Source organism: Sceloporus undulatus, chromosome 1 (assembly GCF_019175285.1).
Source record: "Sceloporus undulatus isolate JIND9_A2432 ecotype Alabama chromosome 1, SceUnd_v1.1, whole genome shotgun sequence".
Taxonomy (NCBI): Eukaryota; Metazoa; Chordata; class Lepidosauria; order Squamata; family Phrynosomatidae; genus Sceloporus; species Sceloporus undulatus.
The window spans coordinates 14660609-14676824 of record NC_056522.1 but is presented as its reverse complement, the minus strand read 5'-3'; the positions used below and the strand labels follow the sequence as shown (position 1 = coordinate 14676824).

Genomic DNA, 16216 nt, shown 5'->3' with positions numbered 1-16216 from the left:
GGGAGCACCAGTGAGTGGAAGGGTATGAGAGAAGGTGGCTACTGAAGAAACCATAGGTAAAATGCAAGCTCTCCATCAATGCTGGCAGCAGCTGGAAACAGAGACTGGAGGTGATCAGTCTGTTATAGGTTCAAATACTCAAGGATAAGGAGGTAGTGGTGGCAGCAGTGGTGCACAGTCACCTCCATAGCCTGGTTGAGCAGCTCTCCAAAACCCTCACCAGCTTCTCTGTGTATGAGGGGAGCACCAGTGAGTGGAAGGGTATGAGAGAAGGTGGCTACTGAAGAAACCATAGGTAAAATGCAAGCTCTCCATCAATGCTGGCAGCAGCTGGAAACAGAGACTGGAGGTGATCAGTCTGTTATAGGTTCAAATACTCAAGGATAAGGAGGTAGTGGTGGCAGCAGTGGTGCACAGTCACCTCCATAGCCTGGTTGAGCAGCTCTCCAAAACCCTCACCAGCTTCTCTGTGTATGAGAGGTACTCCTGACCATTTCCCAGGTGTCATGTATTGCCTGCCAAGGGGAACGTGGCACAGGAAGAGGGCAGACTCTGGCTGCAGTTCAAAAAATGAAGGTGGGAAAATGGCAGAAAAGAGGGTGCTGGCTGTGGGTGGCAGTGATTCCTCCCTCTCACCTATAAACATTTGAGGGATCTTGAGTGAATGATTCAATCTCTGGAGACAGAAAAAAAAATTCAGCGGGCTCCAAACTTGCTCTCAGCAGCTATGCAAACATCTACTGAGAAATCATCCCCTCTTCTTACCTGTAATTACTCTTCAATGTGATAATTTAATCTTTTCATTTAAAAAAGCTTCAGTTTTAAATCTCTCTTATTTGTATTATTTTTCAAGATACTAAATACATACAGATATTTTTATTACTCAGTTCAGGTTCAGGAACAAAGAAAATATTGAAAATCTGTGATCTATGAAAATCTATGATATACTACAAAAAGTAGGAGATGGAATATGAAGGATCTATTTTTATGTTCATCAAGAAATATTTTTCTAAAAGATTCCTTACCTTGCCATCACTTGTACTCAAAGGTCCTCCCCGTTGCCATGTCGGAAATGGCACTCCTGGCCATATGGGTGCAGCCGGGCACCCCATTTCTGCATCAGATGTGATGAAGGGAGGCTTCCAAGTATGAGCAACAGTGCGGCAAGGTAAGCAACATGTACCAGTAGTGGGGGCTGGGTTGGTGTGGGGATGGGTGTATAAACACCTGCTCATCCCTATGCTTACCTGGGGACCGAACTGGGGGAGCACTAGGGCCAGGACAGCACGGGCTGAGCCTGACCAATCTGGTCAGCCCTGGAACAGTTTCTTTAAAGGGCATTCTATATAATGTCTGTTCCAGTTTACTGGGAGTTTGTCTTGGAGAAGAAACATCAGGTTCTGCACAAACTAATACTTAAATGCAGGACAATTCAGCTTGTTTCAGGTGTTTTTTAAAAACAAACAAATCAAAACCAAGCAACTGGAAGCTGCCTTTTATTGTAAATTACACTGGAAGAAAAACAAGCAGTGCATGGTTATTAATACTACTAAACCACACCATAGGTAATTTGAAGCACCAGAAATTACTAGAATGATTAATCTGTACCAGAAAATAACTCACATTTTATAAATCATAATAGCAATACTTTGAATTGAGCAGATTCTATACTGAGAGAGTCAAATACATTAAATTCAATTTAAAGAAACTGTTATTGTTAGGTTTGTGTATTCCTTTACACTAATTATGTTTGCAACAAAAGAGGTGACAGAGCATCCAGCTGTTTACACCAGGAGGTCTAAGAAGAGAAGCTAGTTTGAGCACTGTCACTGATTCTGTTTGTTTGCACTCAGCAGCATGGAAGCATGAATCTTTAGTACTAGATGAAGTCCTGTAACATGTTTAGATCTTTTTATTATTAAGGCATTTTTTGCTCTTTATAAAGTATTTGCTTTTACATTGTTTTTATGTCACTGCTTTACTTGTACCTCACACTAAAACTGGGAACAGGAACCATGTATATAGGCCTATAGGCAAGTCTCAACAAAAACAGACTTACTAAAATATTTGAATTTAAATAAGTGTTGCTGTGGGCCAAAAACTTTGAAATATCTATATTAATAGAACTAAATTTCTGTCGGTCACTACATCATGCAAAAATGGCTGACAAATTTTCACCAAATTTGGAACATATATTTGGAATAGTGAGGCTTAAAATACAGGGTATATGGCATATGTAAGATTCACTTGGTGGTGGCGGAAGAGCAGAACACCCAAATTAGTTTTTCATTGGATTCTCACCAAATTTGGAAGGTATGCCTGGGATGGTTTGGCTTAAACGTACCTTACAGTCTATGTGATGTACATAAAATTCAGTGGTGAAGGCACCCCAATTATTTTTTCACTCATATAGAGTAGTGTGGCAAATCATTTGAAAGATTATGGCAAACTGAATTTAAAAAATACATTTCTGATATTTGCTGTAATTACATAAATAACATTAATTTTTTATGTTACCAGTGCCCATGTAAATAGTGCAGATTTCCACCAAATCTGGAGGGGATGTTTGGCATGGTATCACTTTACATATACTGTATGTGTTGTACCTGATGTTTATTTTGGGGGACAACTCAGTTATGTTTTCATCCATAGGTAATTGGCAGAGGCATGCTCTCTCAAGAGCAACTGTGACGGATGCAAAAGGTGAGGAATGCTTGAATACCAAAAGAGACATTCATCCTCTAGAGCAGTTGAAATGAAACAATAATTAATGATGGCTAATGATTCTCCTGAGTAATAGTGAATACTACAGACACTAATGACATAAAGCTATACATATTATAATGTGAGAGATACTGTTGATGCCCAAATATTATGTAGGAGGAAAGTAATGCACCTTGTTGTTGTTAAAAGGCTTTGAGGCGAACCTGACTCATAGTGACTCTGTGAATGAGACATCTGTAAGCCCCCCCTGGTCTCCACTGCTCTCTTTAGGTCCTGTAAATTCATACCAGTGACCTCCCTATTGATTCTGACCATTAAGCTTGTGGTCTTCTTCTCTTACTACTTCCCTCTACCTTTCCTATCATTATTGTCTTTTCTAATGACTTAGGCCTTGTCATGATGTGGCTAATTTGATCATCTTGGCTTCCATGGTGATGTCAAGTCTTATCTGCTGAAGGACCCATTTGTTTTTGGCTGTCCACTGTATTCTTAGCACTCTTTTCCAGCACTACATCTCAAATGAGTTTCCTTCTTACTATTTTCTTCACTGTCCAGCTCTCACATCTCTACATGGTTATGGGGAATACAATGGCTTGGACTATTCTAACTTTAGTGCTCGGTTGTATATCTTTATTCTTTAGGATCATTTCTAGCTCTTTCATGGTTGCCCTTACCATTCCTAGTCTTCTTCTGATTTCTTGGCTGCAGTTTCCATTCTGATTGATGTTTGATCCAAGGTACAGGAATGCTTTAACTATTTCCATTTCCTCATTATTTAGGTTGAATGTATTTTGGTCTTCCATGGTTATTATGATTGTGTTCTTTACCTTCAGATATTAAGTCTGCCTTTGCACATTCTTCTTTGACCTTTAATAATTGCTGCAAGTCTGTGATGTTTTCTGCTAGTAGTATGGTGCCATCCTGCTATCTTAAGATGGTTAATATTCTTTCCTCCTATTTTTATAGCTCCTTTTTCTAAGCCTGCTCTTTGTATGATATCTGCTGTGTACAAGTTGAACAAATAGGGTGATGTGACCCCTTTGCCTATTGGGAACTATTTTGTTTCTTCATATTCTTTTCTAACTGTAGCTTCTTGTCTTAAAGTACAGATTTTTCATCAGGATTATCAGATGTAGTGGCACTCCCATGTTCTTAAACGACATCCAGTTTTTCATACTCTATCAAGTCAAATGCTTTGCTATACTCTGTAAAGCACATGCTGATTTTTTCTTTCCCTTGTATGCTATGTTAGCCATCGTATGTTTGCAATGTAGTCCACAACGCCTCTTTCTTTCTTGAAACCCACTTGCACCTTTGGTGTTTCTCTTTCCATGTATGGTTGGAGTCTATGTTGCAGAACTTTGAGCATAATTTTGCTTGCATGGGAGATTAATGCTATGATCCTATAGCTGCTGCAATCTTGTGTGTTTCCTTTTTTGTGGATGGGGATGTGTATTAATTGTTTCCATTCTGTTGGCCACCTCTTTCTCTTCCATATTTGTTGACATACAGTGGAACCTTGGTATCCACTGGGGTATGGTTCCAGGATCCCCCATGGATACCAAATTCTGTGGGTGCTCTGGTCCCATTAAATACAATGGCAAAGTAGAATAGTATCCCTTATATAAAATGGCAAAACCAAGCTTTGCATTTTGCAATTAATGTATTTTTAAAATTATTTTCAAACCATGGATGCCTGAATCCATGGATAAAAAATCCATGGATATGGAGGGATAACTGTATATTACCTAGACGGTAAGTATTTTCATTGGTAACACTGTAATTTGTGATACTGTGGCATGTTACAGACTGCCAAAATAAAGCTGCTTCGGGTCTCTTTGGAGGTATGCTGTTTAAATGATGCATGCATCCTAAGAATCCGGAAGCTGCACTAAAGCTGCACTCCAGTGCTTAGGAATGGAGTGTGGCTTTGGCGCGACCTCCAGACTCTTATGACCCATGCATAATTTAAATAGCATACCTCCAAAGAGACCTGAAGCAGCTTTATTTTGGCAGTCTGTAACAGGCCTGTGCTGGTAATAATGGTCTCCGTATCTGATGCCCAAAACAGATTTGTTCTTCCAAAAGGTTTTAGGGATGCATTTTCATTTCTGTCTCTTATGACATTTGTTTAGAAGCAGGGGTGAAAATTACGCATCTATCCAGTGTTGCTGGGCTGCTGCCCCCAGAATTCCTCACCACTGGCTATGTTCAGTAGACATAATGGGAGTTGCAGTGCAACATTTAAAGTGCCAGATGATTATCATCCCTGATTTAGAGGCTTAGAATTATTTGAAAGTATTTTTCCTTATGGTATTCCTGAATACTCTATTGGAGTTGATTGGTTTTTAGTGGTAACAGGTTGTTATTGTTAAGAAGTTATTGACTAGCTTCTTTTTTTTTTCCTAACTGATTTTCTCCTGATGAAGCCCACCGTATTCTAAAGATCCATTTAAAAAGAGATGAAATGTATAAAATGATCAGTATGGGAAAAACATGCTATGAAGTGCTTTCTTCTCCCACCCCCAAAATATGGAGAATGAAGCATGTGTCAGTTTGCCTAGAAGCATACCTTTGACTTCATGAAGTGAGGCATTATTATTGCTATTGCTAGTGGATGTTCTGCCACTATCAAGGCTGGCTGGTCTCGAAGCTGAATGAAAAAAAATCAGTAGATAGCATGAAGCACATACCATAACAGATGGCATTGTGCCTAGTACATTCTGTAAACAGAATGCTGTGAGGCAGGAAATCATGCACTACTGGTACTGCACAAGCTGAACATGCTACTGTCAAACTGTGGTTTCTTATAGATGGTGAAAAGAAGTCATTTATAGGCAGCCCACAATTGACATTTTAGAAAGGGGCAGTATAGGAACAAGTAAGCTACAAGGAAAAAGTGACAGAAAGAGAAAGTGTATGTATAGATCTGGTTCGCTGGTGGCAAGAACCAGGATAAAAAACAAAACAAAACCCAAAGCAGCACACCAACATGCAGAAAATTTTTATGGCTAAGGCACTTACAACAGATATGACATGGAATTTTGCACACTGCAGAAATGCCACTAACAGGAGGAATAAGAGCATCTGCACAGTTAATATCCTGTACTCCTAACCAATACAAGCACAGGGACGGTGTTAATATGTTTTAAAACATTGCACTATTTTGATTCACATTGGTTTATGTTCATCTGTAGAAATTTCATTTAATCATAACTGCTATTTCATCTTTAAGTATTTTTACAACTCAGCTAAAATTTGATTCAATACATTAAAGTACATTAAATTCCAAGGATACTTTTTTTAGAACCACTGGGCTAAGTAGAGTGGTAGGCTCATACAACCTATAGTAGACCTAGTGAAATCAGTAGGACCTTTTAGTTACAACTACAGTGGTGCCTCGGGTTACAAAATTAATTCGTTCCGCGGCCGCTTTCGTAACCCGAAAAGCCTTCGTAAGCCGAATTGCCATAGGCGCTAATGGGGAAAAGCCGCGATTCCGTGTAAAATAGCGCCGAAAAGCACCAAAAGTTTTTTCGTAACCTGAAAAAACATTCGTAACCCGGAACAATAATTCCCTATGGGATTTTTTCGTATCCCGAAAATTTCGTAACCTGGGTATTTCGTATCCCGAGGTACCACTGTACTTAGAATGTTGTCTTTTAATGGATCTACCCTTAATAGCATTAATGCTGAGTTTAGCCCAGATTGTTTAACTAAAATTTTCAGAACTGAAGTTTAAAAAACTGGTTTCCTAGGCAGGAAGAAATTTGGATCCTGTTAGGGTGCACTTCGTAGTTAATTTTGTTTTAAAAAGAGATGTCAGAGTTGCAATTACTCAATATACCTAGATGAGATGAAAGAAGAGGCAAGAAATTCAAATGCAAGGAGGAAGGGAAAAGAAAGAGATATGTGGAAAAGCAAGAACATGCATATTTAAACACTTATACATTTTCTGTATCTAGACAAAACTCATGAACATTCCCATAATAGGTCTGCTATTCTGTATACCTTTAAGGCATAAATCTTACCATGAACTCTTGATCCTGTACTAGAATCATCACTAATTCCTTGTGGACTTACATCTTCAAAAGATGTAGCATCTAGGTAGGAAACAGATACAATTTTGTTGCAAAAAATAGAGATGAACTGATTGTCAATAAAATACCACTAGATATTTTGTATCAAATCAACTGTTATTTCATGTTACCCAAGAGAGTTAACAAATAAAGAAGCTTTTCTCCCATACTATTACTCCACAAATTTCCAATCAGATAGTCCAATTTTTAAACTGGAAAATAATGTGCAATATGGAAGACAAACAGATTCTGACAAGACTACTGTTACCAACACAACCACACCACACTGTGAAAAGGTTCTACCTATACCTTTATTATTAAGCAACTGCTTGGATCTCAAGCCTGCAGCAGAGTTGACAGTTGCAAAGTTGATGGATGTAGTAGAGAAGGCCATAGATCCCAATTCTTTTCTCCTTTTACCCGTAGGTATATCATCAGGACCCTCCAGATGCTCAGAACTACCTGTCCATTGTCCTCCTGCTAGGACCATGGACTGCATCAGGTCATTCATGGCTGGGATGCAAATGAAAGCAAATGAATCAGCATGGTTTAATGTTTAAAAAATTATTTTGCACTGTAAAATGCTTCACATTTATTTAAGCATCAACACGTACTGAAAGCTATAGTCCACAAGTCCATATGTGTTACAACATGCAACTGGCTGAATGAATGAAAAGTGTTAAAAAGCCAAAGCCTTCTTGTAGAGATGACTGCAATTGGTTTTTATTAGCTACAACCGCCATGCTTGTGCTGGAGTGCTATATAATAGATAAATAGATGTTAGAAGCTCTGATATGTTTGCAATGACAAAATGGAATGAACAAGATAAGATGAATAGAAGTGCTAATACAAAGTCAGTGTTGGTAATGATAAGGGGTTCTTCAATGCAGGCTTCTGCAGGAATAGACTATTTAGCATGACACTCAATAAAGGTTCTGAAATAAATGCATCCTAAGACAGGTATCTTTACATACTGTCTCCCCCAACTTCTTAAAGAACATTTCCCTAAAGAATAAATGACAAAAATATCTGTCCCCCTCCCTTCTGTATCTTTAAATGAAAAATATTTATAAGATACAATTTATCTTTGCACTGAGTTTTCACCAAACAACTTTACAGATATGTATTTGTTCTTATATAAGTGATAACTAAGAATGGAAATCAACATTTGCAAATGTCTTGAGGGTATATTATTATATGTACACATATACTATCCACCTGTATTCAGATGGACATAATTTGTACAATTTGAACATATAATAAATGTGAATTCAATTTATGTCTATGTAAATGTGTGTACACAATTATTATTTATACACCCCAATTGTTACTTGCAGTGTCAAGGTGTTTAGAAACATTGCTTCAGCTCCTTGTATTATAGCAGGACTTGCACTTTACAAAAGAGGAAAAACAGTGCAGTCCAAGGAAGGTTAGTGAAATTAGTACTAGAAGCCAGTGTAGCCATTTAAAAAGAAGCTGAACTGTCATAAAGTCTTACACATGGAGCGACGGTAGAAGGCCTTCATTTTGTCTTTTTCCTTCGGTCTGTTCCTCAAAAAGGGCAGTCTTTTCAGTGCAACCACTTTTATGTCATAGCATAAGGAAAAACGGAAACGGGAAGATGAAAGAAAAAGGGGAGAAGAACAGATGGAAGTTAAATGTTGAAACGAAGGACAGAAATGAATGCTTGCACTCCCACTAGGTGCTGCTTACCAAAAGCTATTAACCTCATGCTGCTGAATGACAATGGAACGTGAAATCTCCGCCATGAAATTTTGTTACAACCCAAGAAGCTCTGGAAATTACACGTGAAGGCCATAAGCAACTTTCACAATTTGGAATTGTTAAGTGCTTCAAAAAAACCAAACCAAACCAAAAAATCACCATACCTCAATAATCAACACGGATTTGTGAAGAAGGAATCAGAACTCAACAGGTTTTATGAAGTCATGAATAATCTTCAGAACTGTATGTTTAATAAAACATTCTTCAATAAGTACTGCCACCATTCCATGCTACCATGTAGCTGCTAACTTTCACAACATTAATTTCCAATTTTAAATCTTACTAATTTGAACCTACCGGTACTTTGTTTCATTCAGCTGTCAACAATAGAAATAATAGCAGTGAAGCTCTCCCTGTTGTTGTTTTTAACACAGTAATTGACCTTATGATAGCTGGTCAAGAAATCAACAGAATGGAGTACAGTACTGTATAACTATAATAATCACTCAAGATCATTACTGAAAACAACAACTCTTGATTAAGTGGTTTACCAAACATGCAGTGGAGAGGAGATGGTATCAAATAGTTAAATGATGAATAATACAGACATAAAATAGGGACAATGTGAGTACACTTAGATTAAGCATGCAACATCTAAAAACCAAATTTTGAAGTCTCATATTATACAGAGATTTCAAAATTTTACTTTTGCCAGGAATTTTGTGGCCTACACTTGAAGGTCTGCCATGGCCTCTGGGCCTCAATTTCAGAAACATTTAAAAGTTTTTTTAAAAATGCAGAATTGCACTTTCACAGACTCCAAGTCTCTATTTAAATGCTATTTCACAGATGTAGTTTCTAAAGGCCCCAAATAGCATTTACACTGGTTGCTTAGAAACAAATGGATGTGAGCCTCAAAGGAGGAAAATGGGGTGGGGGTGAGGGTGAGGGTCTCAAGTCTTTTGCAGTTGTCCATCACTGCTTCACAGCGTGCTAGAATATATGATTTGTCATATTAGTACAGTATATGTGTCATATTCCCTTTTCCTGGTTAAACTCATGACAATTGTTGTAGCAACAAAGGGCAAAAATACAGGGTCTCCACAAACACACATTCTGAAACCCTTTAGTGCGTGGGAAGACACACAATACAATATCTGTTTGTTTTTTTAAATTTAAACCTTGTACTGCTTTGTTAGTCTTTGTTCCACCACTCCACCCTTTCTTCTTGCCAGACTTACATACAGTTTTTGTCCACAACCTGAGTACAAAAAATTAAAAACTGATTTCAGGAAGGTATTGGCAATAAGTAACATCTGCCTACTGAGTTAACACTGTAACAGCTCTCCTAGTAGCACTAACTGCTCGCCTTATCCCAATATCAGCATTACAATGGGAAATTAGAGCTGCACCCTAAGCCTTCCATTCTGATTAAACCTACACACACACAAATGAAGTATAAAATACAGTAAGTGTTTTGCATCATACTGCAAACACCTAACTTTTGTATAATTCAAAAGTATTGCAACAACTTTCTTGTAACAGGAAAAAAGTGTAGGTCTACAGTATTGCAAAAACTGTTATTTTATTTTTTAAATTGGGCAATTCAAAATAAATGCAGACCTATTAAATGCACCTCAGCTTCTATAAATATCCACATGATAATACCTCACTCACAATTAGGAGGATGGTTCTAATTCTACAGGCAAGGGTGATTCCACAATATTTTTATATTGCAAAATTATCTAATTTAAGGCAAGTTCATACTTTTGGAAATGAACAATCAGCTATATTTCTGGCATCAGATTCACTGGATATAAACATGGTAAATCTACTAATAAAATATGCAAATAAGTCATAATTCTACTACTAAATTTCAGCAAGATTCACTGAATTAAAATTGTGAATGAACACATAGGTAAGCCCCATTGATTCACTGAGTCTACTTTGGCTGTGATAAATAACAGGATTCAGGTTGGTGCACCCTCGATTATCATTCTCTTCTAAGGTTGGTGCTGAAGAAACTATGTATCTGGACAAATTTTCATTGCTTTATGGAATGAAAAAATACATATGCACATGGATGCACTGACTTACGGGCTGATCAGATAAAACAGAGATAGGCCAAGTTCAATCTAGAGGCCATTTTGATATCTTTCAGGTCCATATGCCCTGCCCCCGCAACTCCAAATGGATATTCACACCCAGAAGCATTTCCATGTTTTCAGCTATTTGGAGGGAATTCAGTTTTTTAGTCAAAAAGAGGCACAGAGGAGATGGGGCAATTACATATAAGTGGCACATAATGCTCCCTCAGCAGCGTTTCAGGACTTGATCTCCCATTGGGAGAACAAGGGCTCATTACTCTATCTAGATCAGTAAGCACAAACAGAGCTTCTTTGAGTTTGCAAAAGTGAGAATTCCTGTAGCTGGAGGACAGCAACTGAGTACTAGATCGTACAGCAAACAGTAATTGCTGAAGCAATGTTAAACCTAAATAAAGAAGTAAAACTCCTAAACAGGTAAAAACTTTATCTTCTGGAAATTCTGAGGCCTTAATTTCAAGCCTTATCGCGCTGCAAACAAAGCTGCCAGGCAGCGAGAAAATCCGTTTGGCAAAAGGGATTGCAGAGACAGAAAAAAAAAAATGCTTCTCTGCCGCCGCCTGCCAGGTATGTTTGCACTGTGATAAGGCACTTCTACTGTTAATCTCAAATACAGTAGATCCTAGATCCAATGAATTGTTGGACTCCAGATAAGTGCTGACTTAACAAGTTACCACTAACTGAATGAGTCAGTGTTATCTGGAACGAACAAAAAGATTTAGATCTAAAACATTTATTGCTCTCCTGTCATAGATGGCACAAATAAATGATATGCTGGGAACTTACCATAAATGCCCATTTCTAGATGCTGAGGAGACATCAATGCGTGGGTTAAACCATATTGCCACCCAAGCAAAGCATGGGGTCTGTTACTGAAAGCTTCATTTATTACATAGGCCTCTGTCTCTTTTTCCAGTTCTTCTCATAGCCAACTCAAAGATATGTAATTAAAACAGGAAGAGACAGAAGACTACTAACAGATATAAGCATTGGATTTATACAAGCTAGAAACCTTGTTGCCAACACTTTCTCCTGGATCCATTCTGGCACTCAATTAAAAGTCTCTGGTGAAAAGGTTAAAAGTTTATGAGACTAGTCAATATCTCATAGATACATAAGCACCTAAAATCTGTCAACAAATATGTAAAACCAAATGATGGCCCACATATTGGAAACACTCTCTCTATATATAATAATCCTCAAGAAGGGGGACACCAGAAATTCAACAATTACAGGACCGTTGAATTAGTTTCCTATGCAAGCAAAGTGTGGCTCAAAATTATACAACAAAGCCTCTTACCATATATGGAGCAAGAAATGCCAAATGTCCAAATGCCAGATGTCCAGGAAAGGAAGAGGCTCTGGGGACCATATAGCAAGCATATTCTGGATAACAGAATGTACAGTACCAAAGAATTTCAAAAGAAATTCACCCTGTGTTTTATAGACTATAGCAAAGCATTTGACTGTATAAAACACAAAAGATTATAGATCATTCTTAAAGAAATGGGTGTGACACAACATTTGATTGTTCTGATGCAAAACCTGTATTCACAACAAGAGGCTACTACAGTGTGTCTGCGTCATACGCAGACGTGCTATACGTGGCTTTCAGCTTACCCTGAAAGCTGCACGAGTGAAGAGGAAATGGCATGTACACCGCACAGCACTGTATGCACGAGCCCCATTGTTTTCAATGGGGCTCAAGTATACGCGAACGCAGTATTTGCCTTACGCGGGTATGTTATCTGGAACGGATCCCTGTGTAAGGCAAGGGCATGCGGTATTAGAAAAGAATACGAACAAGTGGAATGGTTTCCAACTGGCAAGCCTGCATCTTATCACCCTATCTGTTTAACTTGTATGCTGAGCATATCATATATAAAGCAGGATGAGTTTCTGATGAAGTCTCCCAAGAAGCCAACATGACTGAACTGAGACTGTCACATTTTGGACACATAACAAGAAGACAGGGCTCCCTTGGAAAGCCAATTATGCCTAGTAAGGGAGAAAGCAATAGGAAAAGAGGTATGCTGTATTCCAGATGGATAGACTCAATGAACGAAGCCACAGCCCTGAGTCTGCTAGACCTGAGCCAGGTGGTTGAGGACATGGTGACTTGGAGGTCTCTCATTCATAGGGTTGCCCTAAGTTGAAGTTGACTTGACAGCAGCTGACAACAGCAAATATAAGCAACTGAATCATTCTCCTTCAGACCTTTGCTAGTGCCTATTCAATATTCTTTGTGGTGCAGTGGGAGTCTATCCTAGATCTTAAGTACATAAACAAGTTCATTACATGCCAGAAATGTTGGGATGAAAACATTAGAACCATATTAGAGACTTCCCATCATGCTGGATATTGGGCCCCTGTTTGTCTGATGAAAGCCTGCTTTCATGTTCCAATTTTTCTGGTTCACCAAAAATCCCTCTTTTGCATACTCTAATTCTCATTTCAAACTTCTTCTTTTGGGCTGTTATCTTTTTATTTGTACATTTAGAAATGTGGTGGTGAGGGAACCGACTTTATATTGTTTCAAATAGCTCCTGGCTGATGCAGTAAAGATCACACATACGCCTCTTGAGAAGACTCATGAAAAAAAGCCTTGGAAAGGAAGATTTCCCCACTGGGGCCATGACTACTGAGGCAGGGAAGAAAGGGCGGTGGATGAAAAACGGGGAAAAACAAAGGCAGTGAAATAAGAAGAACAAAGGCCCTATACAGACAGGCCAAAATAAAGCTGCTTCAAGTCACTTTGGGGGTATGCTGTTTACGTGATGCATGTGTTCTAAGGGTCCAGAAGCTGTACCAAAGCTGTGCACCAGTCCTTAGAACTGGATCGTGACTCTGGTGCGGCTTCCAGGCTCTTAGTATGCATGCATTATTTAAACAGAATACCTCCAAAGTGACCCGAAGCAGCTTTATTTTGGCCTGTCTGTATGGGGTCAAAGAGAATTTCTTTTTAGAAGAAGGAACACACTATGGAAGGACAATAGAACTAGCTCAGAAGTGATTAGCTAAACAAAACAAAACACACCACCAGAAGAAAGGTTTTGCGAGGAACAGGAAGAGTGAGTCACTGATGATGTGGGGCTAAGGCACAGCAAAGAAGAGGAGGAGGAGCCAGGAATATATGCAATAAATCAAGGTTTTTCATTTGTACAATTCCTTTCTTGCAGAGGATTTAACTCAGGCATCTATGTCTCCTTTGCTATGTACAGAAAATGCTGAAATGTCTAAGTGGAAACAACACTGGACAATCTTCAATAATTACTAAATCACAAGTGAATTGGAACTGTAAAAAAAATCTGAATGTTCTGAAGTACCATAAAGGAGAAACGTATTTTTAGTATTTGCATGGATATATAAATCCAAGTAAGAATAACTGGGCTTTAATTCAAAAAGACTGACCAATGAAATCAGTTGCATGTATGCATTTCTTACCACATAAAACATTCATTTAATAAAAAATACAGTGCTTGTTACTTGCCTATCTCTGTAATAGAATCTTTTCTATGCCATTCATTGTGTGCTTGATGAACAAGACAATAGTTAGGCATCATTTATTCCAAGAATGATATATAAGGTTATTCAGGTCCTGTTTGTATAATTTCTCACAAGTTTTCATTTCATCCAATGGCACTGTTCTATGTAATATGGCTACAAGAAATTAATATTGGACTGAAAAGTCCAATAAATTACCTGAACTACATAAATTCACTACCCATCAATGAAGTTAAAAATACTTAAGTGATGTATCCGGTTCTGCAATTCAGGCATTACAATCCTACCCATGTTTAGTCAGAGCTAGGTCCCACTGTGTTGAAGGGGCTTTATTCCTTACTAAATTTGTTTAGGACTGCCTTCTTTTCAGATTATGTGTTTAATATTTAGATTTACAGTTCAATATTGTATTTTGCAACTATACTAATAAAATGATATATGGCTACACTTAAATACCCTTTGTCAGTCTAGCTTCACATACCAGTGCATTGATGATACAATGTGATGAAAAGGTATGGTTATGGAGTAGGAGAAGAGATTCTGTAGTGCTGGACCTGTTGCTTCCACAAAATAGTTATGGTGGGCAATGAGGGGGAATTCACATTTCTAATCAGGCTGCCATCTAGGCCCATAACTTTAGGGAAACAGATAATTTAGCAGACTGCCTCTTCCATGCATGCTGGAGTAAGTTTTGTAGTGTATCAACTCCATCAGAGGACCTCATGATGCTCATAAACATGCAGAAAAAGAGGATAAATTCAGCCATAGTGTAAACACGTTAATAAAGCAGCATGTTACAGAGAGACCTATATAATTAAATAGTGAAAATGTTATGAATGGATGAGAAGAAACAGTACAGAAAAGAGCAGAATTACAGGTAAAGGAGGTATCAATTTTACTTGTCAACGTCAGATCTTACCAATTTTTTTCAATCTGTTATGTTTTTTAAAAATCAGTATAGCCCTAAAAGACCATTGCTCTGCTGTATGGCTTGATTCTGTACTCCTGATTATGCAGAAAGTTGATAGATTACTTTTAAATTAACAATTTTCACGTACAGTTTGAATTTTTAGCCCCATTTGAAAACATTAAACATTATTTCTTATTAAAATTAGGCAAATTACTCACTACTGCTTTTTTTAGTTCCCATGGTCTGTCCTTCTTCAAGTGAATTTGAGCCCACGGAGGAACTATCTTGACTGTCCTGATGTGGGAGCTGAAGGAATCCCTCACTAGATTCTGAGCGTGTCGGTGTCATAGTCAGAGACTTGAGGCGTTCTCGGTTAACTTCCTTCTTTGATTTTATAAGCTTCCTCATTTTTAGGGTGATCCAGTTGCCCCTTCTTTTGAAGAAATGAAGATGAGTGTTAGGAAGTATTTTGATACTATAGCTTTTAAAGTAATTTGCTTAGCAAACACTGAAACAGCTGCAATAGGAAGAAAATGAAGTATATATAGTAATGCATTACCTTCTTGGAGGAGATGGTTCATAAAATTTATACTGATCCATTATCTTTTCTTCTAATTTCTCCTTTTGTCTTCTCAATTCATTTAGCTTGTCACTGTAAAGAAGAATGTTTCAAAAGTATGTTCGTTCCTGCAAAGTTGTTTTTCTTTTGAATTTTTAATCAAACTGTCTTAAGAGACTTTTCAAGGTAACATGTAGAATAAATCTGTGTTTTTTTTACTTATGTTAATGGGCATCTGTACCTTGCCTCAGCATAGCATTTGTGTCATAAAAAAAAACAAAAACCTGACATTTTCCCAGCATTTGAGCTGCAATCTTTTTTATGAAAATGTTTGCAACATGTAGAATAAGGATGAATATCAGAAGAAATGCCTAGATTGTACCTGTGATAATAGTGAAAAACAGTAATTAAACACAAATTGATCCCACACTCTAGCCACATTGTGAATTGTAGTATTTCACAACTAGGGTGAATTAATCTCTGCCCCACAAGCCTCATGTGGCCCCTACAATCTCTTGTTGGTACTGAATGATCCATAACTTTCATTTTTAGCTTCCCCAGTATCACTGCTGATATTCTATTCTACCAATGACAATTTCCATGGACTTTT

General features: G+C 37.9%; 1 protein-coding gene and 1 long non-coding RNA gene across 7 annotated transcripts in view; one reads left to right on the top strand and one right to left on the bottom strand.

Moving 5' to 3' along the window:
* The window catches only part of CCDC88A (coiled-coil domain containing 88A), a 143586-nt gene that overhangs the window by 14802 nt on the left and 112568 nt on the right, over positions 1–16216 (bottom strand). For 4 of the 6 annotated variants that reach the window (XM_042451803.1, XM_042451793.1, XM_042451813.1 and 1 more), the window contains exons 24-29: positions 15607–15699; positions 15266–15480; positions 8302–8385; positions 7113–7316; positions 6756–6827; positions 5297–5377 (exon numbers count right to left, since the gene is read on the bottom strand). In XM_042451803.1, coding sequence (XP_042307737.1) covers positions 5297–5377; positions 6756–6827; positions 7113–7316; positions 8302–8385; positions 15266–15480; positions 15607–15699 — 749 coding nt within the window. The remainder of the gene's footprint in view (positions 1–5296; positions 5378–6755; positions 6828–7112; positions 7317–8301; positions 8386–15265; positions 15481–15606; positions 15700–16216) is intronic. The other 2 variants (XM_042451823.1, XM_042451782.1) reach the window with 1 other exon arrangement.
* LOC121922407 lies at positions 602–8082 on the top strand. Its single transcript, XR_006102150.1, has 3 exons — positions 602–1168; positions 2653–2703; positions 7230–8082. It is a non-coding gene; the product is annotated as an uncharacterized LOC121922407 (long non-coding RNA).